The sequence below is a fragment of the Cetorhinus maximus genome, chromosome 9 (genome assembly GCF_964194155.1).
Source record: "Cetorhinus maximus chromosome 9, sCetMax3.hap1.1, whole genome shotgun sequence".
NCBI lineage: Eukaryota > Metazoa > Chordata > Chondrichthyes > Lamniformes > Cetorhinidae > Cetorhinus > Cetorhinus maximus.
The window spans coordinates 101,304,466-101,318,237 of record NC_135887.1 but is presented as its reverse complement, the minus strand read 5'-3'; the positions used below and the strand labels follow the sequence as shown (position 1 = coordinate 101,318,237).

Below are 13,772 nucleotides of genomic sequence, written 5' to 3'. Positions count from 1 at the left end.
TTTCTTGGAAGTAAAGTCGTACAAAAGAAGCTCAAAGTAGAATTTGTCAGGGGAGTGGGCAAAAATACTAATCCAATCCGAACTCTGAATAACAAACTAAGGCCTGCACTTCTTACAAATTAAGGTGATGACAAATATCAAATGAAAAAAGCACATCAGGAAAATTCTTGTGCTAAGCTTCAGTTCAGCAGCCAAAGCAACACCATTAAAATTAAATAAAACCACATCTGCTGCTCTAAGTCACAGCAGGCAGATAGCAAATTTGTATTAACAGTAAATGCAATTAAAACCAAGCCCAATGCACAGAGTCAATGATTTTGCATATTTCAGCAGTTCTTTTACTACGTGAGTCATTCTGAGAAGACTGTGGGAGTGAGTGTAATAACAGTTTCATTGTATTGGGTTGAAAGGCATCCAAAGAACTGTGTTATCATCATCACTGAGGAGGAAGTATCAGCATAGGCCAAATATTACTCAACACCTTCATTAATAGGCACCAGCCAGGTGTGGTCCTACAGGTTTATGAGTTGAGAATGAAAGGATTTTCAAAATTTTAGTGACCTCAATGGATCTTCAATTAAAGACCAAAAATATTATAATTTGAACAGAAGTGTCTTTGAATGCATAGGCGCATCATGAGTTCTATTAAATAATGAGAATTGCATTCTTTTGTGGTGCAAGAATGCAGTGCAAGCACCTGCATGCATCAAGGTGGGATATTCAATAATCATAATACAGTACCAATAATGTTAATAGCATTCAATATTTCTCAGTTACATATGGCACACTGCACAATGAACCTGTGAGGAACACTTATCCCAAAGCCCTGCAACATTCTGCCATGTGAATTCAGTGATTGCCAGGATAAAAGGGTAGGATTCTCTTTCAAAGGATTTGAGTTAATCCTCTGGGTTAGGATTGAGGGTTTTGCAACCAAAGAGGAAATGGCCATTTTAAAGACTGTGTATTGTATTGGATTATTTCTTTTTCCCTTTCTGCAAAGTGATATGTCTGATACAATGACCCTGACTGCATCTTCTATCACTATGCTGGAGACAATTGTTCTGCTCCACTGATGACTCAGCACAAGCCAAATATCATACCTGGGGCCTTCCTCAGTTGTCTGGTTCAGTATCACAGCATTTGGCAAATTTACACACTGATGGAAACTCCACTACTTTAGTTTCATTCAATGTCTTATTCTTCCAGGGTCCCCGTATATTACTTTTAAACTACATGATTACTTTTATACATGATAGGTCCTAATGTAATTCATTGTAAACAATTCTACCTTTAAATGATTTTCCTAGCAAGGAGTAAACACTGTAAACATTATAGTAAAGATGCCAGTTTACCTGTTATGGATTTTCCTGTGGAGATTTGAATCTTTTTTCTGCCTCCGGGTGACAGGAGGAGCAGGGGTTGATGGGAGAGGTGGGGGAGAAGTGGGAGTCGAGGATGGAGGTAGACTGTTGCTAGGAGAGCTCCTATGGTTTTTATCTGCTTCGTACTCAAAGGTGCGTTTTGGTTTTGGCACAGGATTCACCACGATGCTAGGCAGACTATCAGTCGGCAGTTCAGGTTTGTGGTAGGAGCTTTCAGAATTATGACTAAGCTGCTGCTCTAATGTAGTTTTCTCAATCACAGGGTCAGGCTCTGGCTCTGTTACCACAGAGCTGATACTTCCTCTCTGTGTTGTACTCCCAGTCTCCTTAATATCCTCTGATACACTTAGTGTGGAAGATTTTTTCCTCAGTCTTTCCCTGCCGTAGCAGCTGCTGGGCAACTGGGGAAGGTCCTTATTGGGGCTCTCCTTGAGAGCTTGCTCAATTTTCTGAATCCTGCTTAACACAGCAGAGGTCTGTTTTTTGGTGTGCTCTTTACCACAAATATTGGAAGACTGGTTCTTACCAAACAATCTTTCATGTCTGGCAAATGATTCTTTATCAGATGCATCATCTTCAGTCTCAGGGTATGAACACTCTGAAAATGACCGACTCATTCTTTTGAATCCTGTCAGATCAAAGGTCTTTTCACTGCACGGTGAAGGTAGCATACTAGGGCAGCCCTCGCTACTAGCCCTATCTCCTATTTTTCTTTTCTCCAACATCAGATTCCGCCTGGGGGACATTTCCTTTCTGCATTCCCATTCTGAAATCTTCTGCCTAATGTCAACAGTCTGAGAACGTATGCTGGCCCGGCTGAAGGAAAGGTTCCGGAATGTAGAAGCAGGTGCCAAAGACAGTGTACTCCGGTTAAGTTGGTGGGTGCCTATCCCATCACCTGGCCCCTCTTGGCATTCTTCCCGTGATTGTTTGTGGTCTCTGATCCCTTCAATTGTGGCACCTGGCAGGTCTGTGTCTAAGCATCCAATACTCACAGCTTTCAGTAAAGGACTTTTCGAATCAATACTACATGAATGTAGAAAACTGCTCCTTGGTGTTGCTCCTCCTGAACCACAATCCCTCAAACTCAGTCTTGGAGTTGAAATATGAGCGTATCTGTTAGACCTATAGGAGTCTTCACTGTCACTTAATGGGTATGTTGGGCTTCTTACTGGCAATGAAAGTGTGGTTGGGGACACTGAATGACGCCTGTAAAGAAAGAAAATTTCTTTAAGAGGATGAAAGAGACAGAAAAATTGTACACAATACACAAATTCTATTTCTGTTTATTAGTCATTGTTGAGTTTATGCCTCCTGTTAATAACCATTTCTTTTTTATGTAACACCCTTCATGTGCAGGAAATCATCTCAGCAGTGAAGAATAAAGAGATCTGGTGGATAGCAATGACAGGTAAATGGGAATGGAATAGAGAAACTAGGCTGGGGAACCAAAGGCACAGTAGAGGGATCTTGGGGAGATTTTTGAAAGTAGAGAGGGAGTTAGCAAGGTGGAGTGAACAAGGTGGAGAATTCAACAAGCCATGTGGTGCACATGCATACCAACCACACAGGTAGATCTAAGAAAGAAGTTCTGATAAAGGAGTATGAACTGTTAGGAACTAAATTAAAAAACAGAACCACAAAGGTAATAATCTCTGGATTACTAACTGAGCCATGCCACAAGCAAATTGTTAATGCGTAAATAAGGTCAGAGAGTTGAATGTGTGGCTTAAAGATTGGAGTAGAAGAAATGGATTTCATTGATGGGCACTGGCACCAGCACTGGAGAAAGTGGGAGCTGTACCACTGGGACAGTCTTCACCTGAACTGTGCTGGGACCGGTGTACTGGTGAATCATATAACTAGGGCTGCAGAGAGGGCTTTAAATAAAATAGTGGGAAGGAGGATCTGTGTGAGGGGAGATTTGGAAGGTTAAAGAGAAAGGACAAGGCAATAGTGCAGGGTAGCGATACAGGTAATGATAACTAGAGTGTGATAGGAAGGGACAGAGCATACAAGCATAAGCGTGCACCAGCAAATAGGGAAGACAGGGAAAAAAGTTAAAAAAGACAGAATTATAGGCTCTTTATCCAAATGCACATAACATTACAACAAGATGGATGAATTGATAGCACAAATACAAATAAATGAGTGCATTATGATAGCTATTACACAGACATGGGGCAGAATTTTCGGGTCAGCGGGTGGCCGCGATCAGCGGGCTCAGGAGTGGCCGAGGAACGGGCCGCCGCCCACGATTGGCCCCCGACCACGATTTCACGCTGGCTGACCAATTAACAGCCAGCCAGTGTGAAAGGTGTGCTAAAAGACTCAGCGCTGCCAACATGGAGGCAGGAAGAGGGCGAGCACTGAAATCAGCGCAGGCGCGGGGAACACAGAAGGAAAGCTCCCTGAAGGCAGAGAGCTGCCTCAGGGAGATGATAAATTTAAAATCAATAAAGACAGGATTTAAAATCCGGAAAAAATGTCGACATATCAGAATGAGTCACCTGTACGTGGATGTTATAAAAATTCTGTGCATGCATTTTTAAAAATTTAATTACAGAAACCTCATCCCACCTTTGGATGAGGTTCCCTGAAAAATGCAAAGGCCGTCTGGCCGATTTGCCCACCCGCCAACTGTAAAATTGGACGGGCAGTGAAAAATCCCTGCTAATTGATACTTTAATGGCCTTAATAGGCCACTGAATTTTCAGTGGGCATGCAGCTGACTTGCACGCGCCCGCCAACCAAAATATCGTGCGAGTGCACAATGACGTTGGGACGCTGACCCGACATCACGCGCTATTTCACACTTGAACATGTCAGGTGCGCACCCGCACGTTGAGTGGGAAATTCAGCCCATGGTTACAAAGTGACCACAGCCAGAACCTGTATTTGACATTTCAGACAGACAGGAAGAAAGGAAAAGGAGGTGGACTAGCTCTGTTAATAAAGGATGTACTGTATTAAAAATGATCTTGGTTCAGAGGATCAAAACATAGAGGAGATAGGAAATAACAAAGGAAAGAAGTCACTGGTGGGAAGAGTTTATTGGCCCAAAAGGGGAGATGGTGGCAGACCGGTAATGTCATTGGACTACTAATCCACAGGCCCAGGCTAATGTTCTGGGGACACTGGTTCAAATTCTATCATGGCAGCTTTGGAATTTGAATTCAATTAATAAAATAGGAACACAGGACTTAGGAGCAGGAGTAGGCCATTTGGCCCTTCAAGCCTGCTCCACCATTAAATAAGACCATGGCTGATCTGGTTGTGGTTTCAATTCCACTTTCCTGTCTGCCCCCATAACCTTCGACTCCATTGTCTATCAAAAATCTGTGACCCAGCCTCCACTGCTCTCTGGGGACGAGAACTCCACATGTAACCGACCCTCTGAGAGGAAAAAATTCTCCTCATCTCAGTATTAAAAGGGTAACCTCTTGTTCTTGGACAGTGTCCCCTAGTTCTAGTCTCCCCAGCAAGTGGAAACATTCTCCTGGTATCTATCCTATCAAGTACCCACCTCTTATATGTTTCAATAAGATCACCTCTCATTCGTCTAAATTCCAATGGATGTAGGCTCAACCTTTCTTCATAAGATAAGCTACTCATCCCAGGAATGAATCGAGTGAATCTTCTCTGAACTGCTTCTGTTGCAATTATATCTTTGTTCAAATAAGGAGACCAAAACTGTACACTGTATTCCAGATGTGGTCTCACCAATGCCCTGTACAGCTGCAGTAAAGCATCCCTACATATTCATTCAATTTCCCTCGCAATAAATACCAACATTCCACTTGCCTTCCTAATCACTTGCTGCACCTGCGTACTGACTTTTTGTGATTCATGTACCAGGACACCTAGATCCCTCTCCATTTAAATAGTAAACTGCTTTTCTGTTCTTCCTCCCAAAGTGGACAAGTTCAAATTTTCCCAAATTATGCCACATCTGCCAAATTTTTGCCCACACCTTTAACCTGTCTATGTTCCTTTGCAGACTTTCTACCACCTCTTGATAACTTACTTTCCTACCTATCTTGGTGTCATTGGCAAATTTAGCTACCGTACATTTGGTCCCTTCAGCCAAACCTGGATTTGAAAGCTTGGGCTAAATTATCACTCCTGAGTCGGGAGCACAGAGGCAGGAAAAATCCTGATGCCACAAACCTGACTCAGGAGAAAGTGCACCAAACATTCAGATTTTCGTTGTGGGGCGGGAATGGTGGCGGGATGGGGCTGCCCCCGGAAAGAATTCGGAGGAAACAACAGGGGCCGCCAGGTGTCAAAGTGGGCTGTTTAAAAGCCTGCCTTAGTCCCTATTGTGAAAAAAGCAGTAAAACCAAACACAGCCCTCAAGCCCTCACCCCTCATTCCCCCACACTTACTATGCCCCATCAATGTCACCTTATGACCCCCACCCAGCCCTCATGGCCTCTCATATTCTCCATGTCAACCAATGCCCCTCTACTCACCACCCTCCAACACCCCCCCCCCAACCACCTTGGCCCCCATACCCTCCCTGTCAACCCATGGACCCCGCTCATTCCCATGGTCCTTTATATCCCCATGCCAACTTAGAGCAAACTCATGCCAACCCATGACCCCCACTCATCCCCATGGAAATTGGAGTTTAAGAGAAAACTAGCAAGACATATAAAAAAAAAGACAGTAAGGACAAGTATATAAAAAGGAAAAGAGTAGCTAAAGTGATCATTGGTCCCTTAGAGGGTGAGACTGGGGAATTATAATAGGAAATGGAAATATGGCAGAGCCTTTGAACAAGTATTTTGTCTTCACAGTAAAAAACACAAAAAACATCCCAAGAACAGTAGAAAATCAAGAAGCAAAAGGTGGGAGGAACTTAAAATAATTACCATCACTAAGGAAAAGGAAACAGGAAAACTAATGGGAATTAAGGCTGACAAGTCATCTGGATGTGTTGACCTGCATCCTTAAAGGAAGTGGGCGTAGAGATGGTGGATGCATTGGTTGTAATTTTCCAAAATTCCCTAGATTCTGGAAAGGTCCAAATGGATTAGAAAGCCACAATGTAATGCCACTATTCAAGAAAGGAGGGAGACGGAAAGCAGGAAATTATAGGCTAGTTAGTCTAACAACTGTCATTGGGAAAATGCTAGAATCCATTGTTAAAGAGGTAAAGAGGTAGTAGCAGACATTTAGAAAATCATAAAACAATCAGAGAGTGAAAATGGGTTTGTGAAAGGGAAATCGTGTTTGACAAATTTATTAGTGTTCTTTAAGGATGTAACAAATAGGGTGGATAAAGGGGAACCAGCAGACGCAGTATATTTGGATTTCCAAATGGCAATCGATAAGGTGCCACATGGAAGATTAATACACAAGAGTTATGGGGTTGGGGGTGATAAATTAGCATGTTTAGAGGACTGGCTAACTAACAGTAAATAGAGAATTGGGGTAACTCACAGAATGGCAAACTAACTAATGGAGTGCCGCAGAGGTCAGTGCTGGTTCCTCAACTATTTACAATGTATATTAATGACATGGATGAAGGGCCTGAATGTATTGTAGCCAAGTTTGCTGGTGATACAAAGATAGGTAGGGAAGCAAGTTATGAGGAGGTTACAGAGAGTTTGCAAAGGGATGTAGATAGGTTAAGTGATTGGGCAAAAATTTGGCAGATGAATTATAATGCAAGAAAATGTGAGTTTATCAATTTTGGTATTAAGAACAAAAAAGCAGAATATTATTTAAATGGTAACTGCAGAATGCTGTGGTACAGAGGACCTGGATGTTCTTGTAGATGAATCACAAAAAAGTCAGCATGCAGATAAGATAAGTAATTGGGAAGTCAAATGGAACTTTGGCTTTTATTGCAAGGGGGATGGCATATAAATGGAGGGAAGTCTTGCTAAAACTGTACAGTGCATTGGTGAGACCACATCAAGAGTACTGTGTACAGTTTTGGTCACCAGACTTAAGGAGTGACATACTTGCATTGGAAGCAGTCAGAGGTGGTTCACTAGGCTGATTCCTGGGATGAGGGTTTGTCTTATGAGGAGAGGTTGAACAGGTTGGGCCTACAATCACTGAAGTTTAGAAGAATGGGAGGTGATCTTATTGAAACAAGAATCTGAGGGGGCTTGACAGGGTAGATGCTAAGAGGATGTTTCTCCTCATGGAGAAATCTAAAATTTGGGGGCAGAGTTTCAAAATAGGGGGTCTCCCAATTAAGACAGCGATGAAGAGGAATTTTTCTCTCAGAAGGTCATTAGCATTTGGAATTCTCTTCCCTAGCAAACTGGGTCATTGATGATATTCAAGGCTGAGTTAGACAGATTTTTGACGCACAAGGGCGTGAAGGGTATGGGGGACAGGCAGGAAAGTGGAGCTGAGGCCACAATCAGATCAGCCATGGTCTTATTGAATGATGGAGCATCTCAAGGGGCTGAATAGCCTACTGCTCCTATTTCTTATGTTCTTATAATGGGAATGGAGTGAGCAAAGGGGAAAATGTGGTGGTAAAGGAACGTCAGATACGTATCGGCTATAAGGTAGCAGATCACTAAGGTAAGTGAAGGGAGGCCATGGAGAGATTTTGGAAGCAACACACTGCTATTATATATAGGACTATCATGAAGATGTCATTTATGCCAAATAATGATTTTTAATCCACAGACTGGAGACCTGAATTGAACTTTTAAAAACAGACATTTTAAAAACACAAGAGACTAAAGTCATTTGAACTCACAGCCCAAGATAGTTAACCCCAATTTCCATTATCCACATTAAAATTCATTGGAATGGAGTCAGTCTGTCTGCAAAGTTGATCAAAGACAATGGTCTCAGGGGAGTGCGAAGGACTCACATCTCCTGTCTCATTAGCAAGGCATCTATGGCAATCACCTGAGGTATTCACTGTTGGAGGTAGTCCATTACGACCAATCAATGAGACAATGTGAGTCTGGGTAAGTTAGCTAACCCTAACCCTAATCAAGCCACCTTTGGAATACACAATACCTCTTTTTTTGAATTCTCCTGGCAGTTAGAGAAGGAAGGTCAGATGACAAGACAACCCTTTGTAAGTTTTAAGCACATGTTTTCTCAATAGAACTGAGGACATGCAGCTTAGAGAAAAGATCTAAGTGGGGTCCCTCCTGCCTCCTTTTTTCTCCAACCCACCTGGTAAGCTTCAAGCCCTGTTTGCTGACTGTGATCATCTGCTGCAGACAGAGATTTCATAAGAGAATCCAAACCAGCACTATTGTCTCCCGAAGAGCAACCAACTCAGTCATCTACATCTTTAAATCGGAAGCATTGAGACCATTGAATTCAGCCTGAAGCCAGGCAAGTCACCAAACTACAGACTGTGTACTCTTTTACTTTGTTTTGATGGACTCTAATTTGGCCAACCTATCCTTCCCAACTCTGTACTCTGTATTTGTGTGTGTGAAAGTCAGTGTGTGTTTTATTATTTTACTTAGATTGGTTTAAGTATAATAAAGCTAACCTCTTTGTTAAACTCAAGAAAACCTATCCTATTAGTTCATTTATGATCACAGCGTGTAGACAGTCAAGTATTCGCTGAATTGGCAAGTATATCCTTTTCAAACAAAAAACCTGTTGCTGTCACATGAGGAGAGGACAATGAGGGGAGCCATTTGACCCTCTTCACCTGGTTGTAACAGGGCATGTTACATTAGCTAAGGTAGAGTCTTTATATAGCATCTCCAAGGAGAGATCTCTCCTTCTCAAAAGTATCACAAAAGGGATGCCCTTTCTGGACAATTGGTATGTCACAAAATCTACAGAATCAGTCATCCAAGAAACTACGTGAGGTAAAATATTTAATTCTCCGGGTACGGCACATCCTATGGAACTGATTTTAAAGGCTTGAACTTATTTTCCCAAGAGTTTAACTAGAATCTTGCCCATAAAGAAATAATTTTATTGGCTTGAGAGTTGGCAATAAGAGGGAGATAAAGTTATCTCGTCCTTACAATTGAGGTGTGGCAGATGTTCATCTGTCCTAGGTGAAGGTAAGATTGGGCAGGCTCAATCATGGATGTATGATTCTCCCCAGCCATTCTTCATTTGCTGTTCTCTATCTAAGCAACATCCTAAAGTCAGCAGTTGAGAAACTAGATCATTTGATTTTCAACACATTGAAGTTGGCTGCTACTGTACACAAATTCTTTTCTTGTAATGTAAATTCAGTGGCCATCAATGAAAAGTAATTCAGGCACAAAGTTTGTTTCAAAACACTGTTGCAGAAATATGTATATCAAGCTCATACTATTGTATCATCTAGCAAACTCCCAGTTTATCTATTAGCAAAACACAATTCTTGCAAATTTCTGTAACCTGTGAGTCAGTGTAGTGTTTAGCATGTAAATGTTTCAGCAAATAATCTTCCTTACATACAGTTCTTGCCTCTCAATTTTTAACATTCTGCTTAAAAATTGCTACTTACAAAAGAAGAACAGAATTTTTCCGACTTAAAGCACTAAGCCTTCATTGAGGGAACTGAATTAAGGAAGCACAGAGTTTTGGGTGTACCTTCTGGCAAGTCTGCCAGGAGTGGAGTGTCGTTTGCATTGAACGCCAAGTCTTTCAACTCAGAACTTCTGACGAGTGCTGCAAGGCGTTCAGGGGAAGTAACAGACCAGACACCTTTCCTAATCTTCATTGCCTAATCAGGGCTCCAACACACTCTCCACCTTCTTAAAACAATAAGCACAATTAATGTTTCGCAATGTGCTTTTGATTTTGGGGGGTGCTAGCTTGGTACCTTGGACTATAGATAAGCAGCTCCCCTACAGCAAATATTTACAAACTTAGAATGCCTTTTTCCACTTTAACAGAGAGATATTCTCACATCTCTTACTTCAGCTCCCCCCCACCAACCCCCTCAATTGCTAGTCTTCTAGAAATTACTCAATTTTCTTACAGTAAGAAAGTGGTGCAAAATGCCCATGAGATACAGGTCATCACAGGGCACATCCCCATCTTTAAACCTCTCATACCTTATGAGGAGAAGGTCATGCACTTATGGGGAGACACTTGCTCTTCCTGCGGGAGTTGGCAAGGTTGGCGGGATATTGCCTGTGTTATATTGTGACTAAACACCCAAGGCGGATTCATGCCAGATTTACACTCAGTGCAGTAGCAGGCAGGAAAAGGATATCATACCTGCTGGCTGCAATGGCGGGTTTTCACGCCATATCGTCCCAATCCTGCCTCGTTAATTACACTGGCGGGCGGCCTCCAATTCGCCTGCCACACTATCACCTCGCCGCTTCCTCATGCTGGGCACCATATTTAAAGTGCAGCCACACACACACCTCTCTGTGCTTCCAGCCCAGGACTGCTGCAAAGAGGACATGGTCTGAGGCCACTTCTCCCCCTCCCCCAAGCAAGCCCTGCAACCATTGAAAAGCTACTCCTGCCTTATGGCAAGTCTTGTAATTAGAGACCTGCCCGTGAGCCCCCTTAAAAGTGATGTGGTGCTGCCTGCGAAGCCTGGTGCTAATGACCATGAGTGCTGCCCGAAGCAATGTAGGCAAACAAGCCTCAGTCCTGAGTGAAGTGCAAGCACGCCAGGTGCATGTCGCTTGCGTTCAGTTGTGAAACACATCAGCATGCAATCATGCCAATGTGCCAAGGTTATCCAGCATGGAGGGATGGTTCCGGCGAGGTGGGCTTATAATGATATGCAGATGTATTACATCAGGAGTTCCTGACGTGCAGCAGTGGGAAATGCGGCCCACCATTGACAGGCAGAGTAGACGATTGCAAACTGGTTTCATGACATGAAACCGATTTTTGGCCTTCATGCCATATTGTCCGCTCAAGCGCACTATGATGCCCGACGGCAGCTGGCATGGAAAATTCTGCTCTTACTCTCTATCCCTGTGAAGTGTCACACAGCCACAGCCTTTCACCTCTTCCTCCATCTCCTTAATCCCAAGAGGGTAATGCTCACTCATTCTTAGCTTCCACTCTTCTTTCCTATAGATCCACCACAGGAATGGGGGAGCTCACAGAAGAAAGAAAATAATGCTAATGAAGAAGAATAGATACACAACTACGATGAGGAGGGAGATGACAATGGTCTGTATCCCTGTGTTCCTAGTGCCCAAAGAGCCCCCAATTCACCCCCTGCATGATTTGGCTCCTCCCTCCCAGGCATCAGCCCAAATACTTCAACCAGTGACAATTAACTAACATTAGTGAGAATGTAGCAACTTGCCAGTGAAGGCTGAGGAGAAGATTGCCAATGGTTTTGGAGATAGAGGACCCAACACTCATCTGAAAAGGGCATTTAATGAACATCACGTTTAAATGCAGTATTTGAGGTCAGGCTCTGAGGATGTGCAGCAACTGACAGCTGTGACACTCAATCACAAGAAAATAACTGAACAAACTGTCCAGACTCAGGCTCAGGAATTTTCAGAATCGGCTCAGCTTGCTGGCTGCTGTGCATCATAGCTCTCAGTCTAAACTTGCTCAGGTGCATTAGGAGTGTAAAACCAGGAATGTCGCATTTGCTGTGTTACAGGTACAGTGTCGCAAAATCAACAACCCCGAGATCAAGTCCATTCCAGTTTTTGGATTGGGCTGTTCGGTTCGGGTGGTTTGGGCTGGGTGAGGTCAAGGGTCACTCAGACCACCCAGCATGGGAAAAGACAGCCAGGCAAAGCTGATAATTAGTCAGCGCGCCACCACACAGATGCAGCACCTAGCCCAATAAATCGTTAAGTTGTTTTACTCATTTATAATAATAATAAAAATCCATACAAAGCAGTTTAAAAAAATGTCCAGTTTTCGGACATTGCCGGTTTTTGGATAGCCGGATTTGAGACATTGTACCTGTACTAGCCCTCATTCCCATGCATTGAGATCCCTCAGGACTCAGCGGGCTGAATAATATGCTGGGACGCTGAGGGCAGGTTCTGCACCCAGAGGTCAGCGGTCTTTCGACTTCCGGTCCTGCCTTCAGAACACTCCCAATGATATGTTGATTGGGGCTAATCAAGCTGAAGGGCGGGTTTGAGGCCTTCATCCCACCCAATGAGTGCCGTAGGATTAGAGTCATAGAGTCATAGAGGTCTTCAGCACAGAAAAAGGTCCTTTGGCCCATCGAGTCTGCACCAGTCAAACAAGTGCCTAACTATTCTAATCCTATTTTCTGGAAAAAAGATGTGCTATAAGCTAATTAAGTGTGTAATTAAATTAAGTTACCTAAATAACATAAGTAACAATGGCAGGACAGGTGTTATGTTGCAACTGTGGAACGTGGGCAATTTGGACACCAAGACAATCCAGGACAAACACATTTTTTTATATTGGTTCATGGGATGTGGGTATCGCTGACTAGGCCAGCATTTATTACCCATCCCTAATTGCCCTGTTTAGGGGGCACATTTAAGAATCAACCATATTACTGTGGGTCTAGAGGCCAGACCAGGTAAGGATGGCAGATTTCCTTCTCTAAAGGACATCTGCAGAAAGCAAGCAGCTAGAGGAATTCTGGATTGGATTATTAACCTGGAAGCTGAAATGCAGACACTGCACAGCATAAGGGATGAGGAGAAATACTTGGACACTTTGTTCCAGAAGACGGTCATACCTCTTAGAATGGTGATGTAGGAAGCAGGACGTTCGGCCTCCGAGGCCGTAGGCTGTGACCTGGAACAAGGTCATAGCCAGCACTTTAAAAGGTCCCTGGCACGTGACAGTGGCACGTGACAGGGACAGTGTCAGGGGACCCAGCAGGTGCAGGATCAAATAAAATGTCTCTTGAAGAAGTGTAATTGAGCAGTTTGCAGGCTTCTAAGATGAGTGCGTTTTATTTTGAATTCTGTTGTCTCCAAACCTTGGCATTGTTCGGAGGTGGCATTCACTTTAAACCTCAGCAAGTTCACCACTTCTTTGTTTGGAGGAGTTGTACACTTGTTACGTTTCCCTACGGAGATGTCAATGCCATTGGAGCAAGGGGAGAAGTGGGCGAGAAGGGCCAAACCAGAGACCTCCTGAGTCCAGTCTCCACCCGACATGAACAGCTGATGCCAACGCCTGCCAAGAGGAGGAAGCCTAGCCAGACACGTGCAGCGTGGGAGATGGTGGCCGAGGAGACCAACAGTGCCGGCTTGGTCAGAAGGACTTGGTCCCAATGCCAGAAAAGGCTAAATGACCTAATGAGGTCGGCCAGGGTGAGTAGACCTCAGTATGAGCAACCTTGGGCCAGTGTGCTGCAGTGCAAGCTTGCCAATGCAGGAGGGGAGTGAGTTTGGATGCTCCTCAAAGGCAGCATGATTCAACATGGACACAATTGCCCTCGACAATGTCACTGTGCACTTCAAGCAATGGTCCAGTTGTAAGGCGAGAGGTTTGCAGAATCAG

The 13,772-nt window shown here is 43.6% G+C and overlaps 1 protein-coding gene across 7 annotated transcripts in view; it reads right to left on the bottom strand.

The window, feature by feature from the left end:
- Positions 1 to 13,772, bottom strand: part of dennd2b (DENN domain containing 2B) — a 546,808-nt gene that overhangs the window by 197,323 nt on the left and 335,713 nt on the right. For all 7 annotated transcript variants that reach the window (XM_078549206.1, XM_078549209.1, XM_078549205.1 and 4 more), the window contains exon 3: positions 1,356 to 2,594. In XM_078549206.1, the coding sequence (XP_078405332.1) occupies positions 1,356 to 2,594 (1,239 nt within the window). The remainder of the gene's footprint in view (positions 1 to 1,355; positions 2,595 to 13,772) is intronic.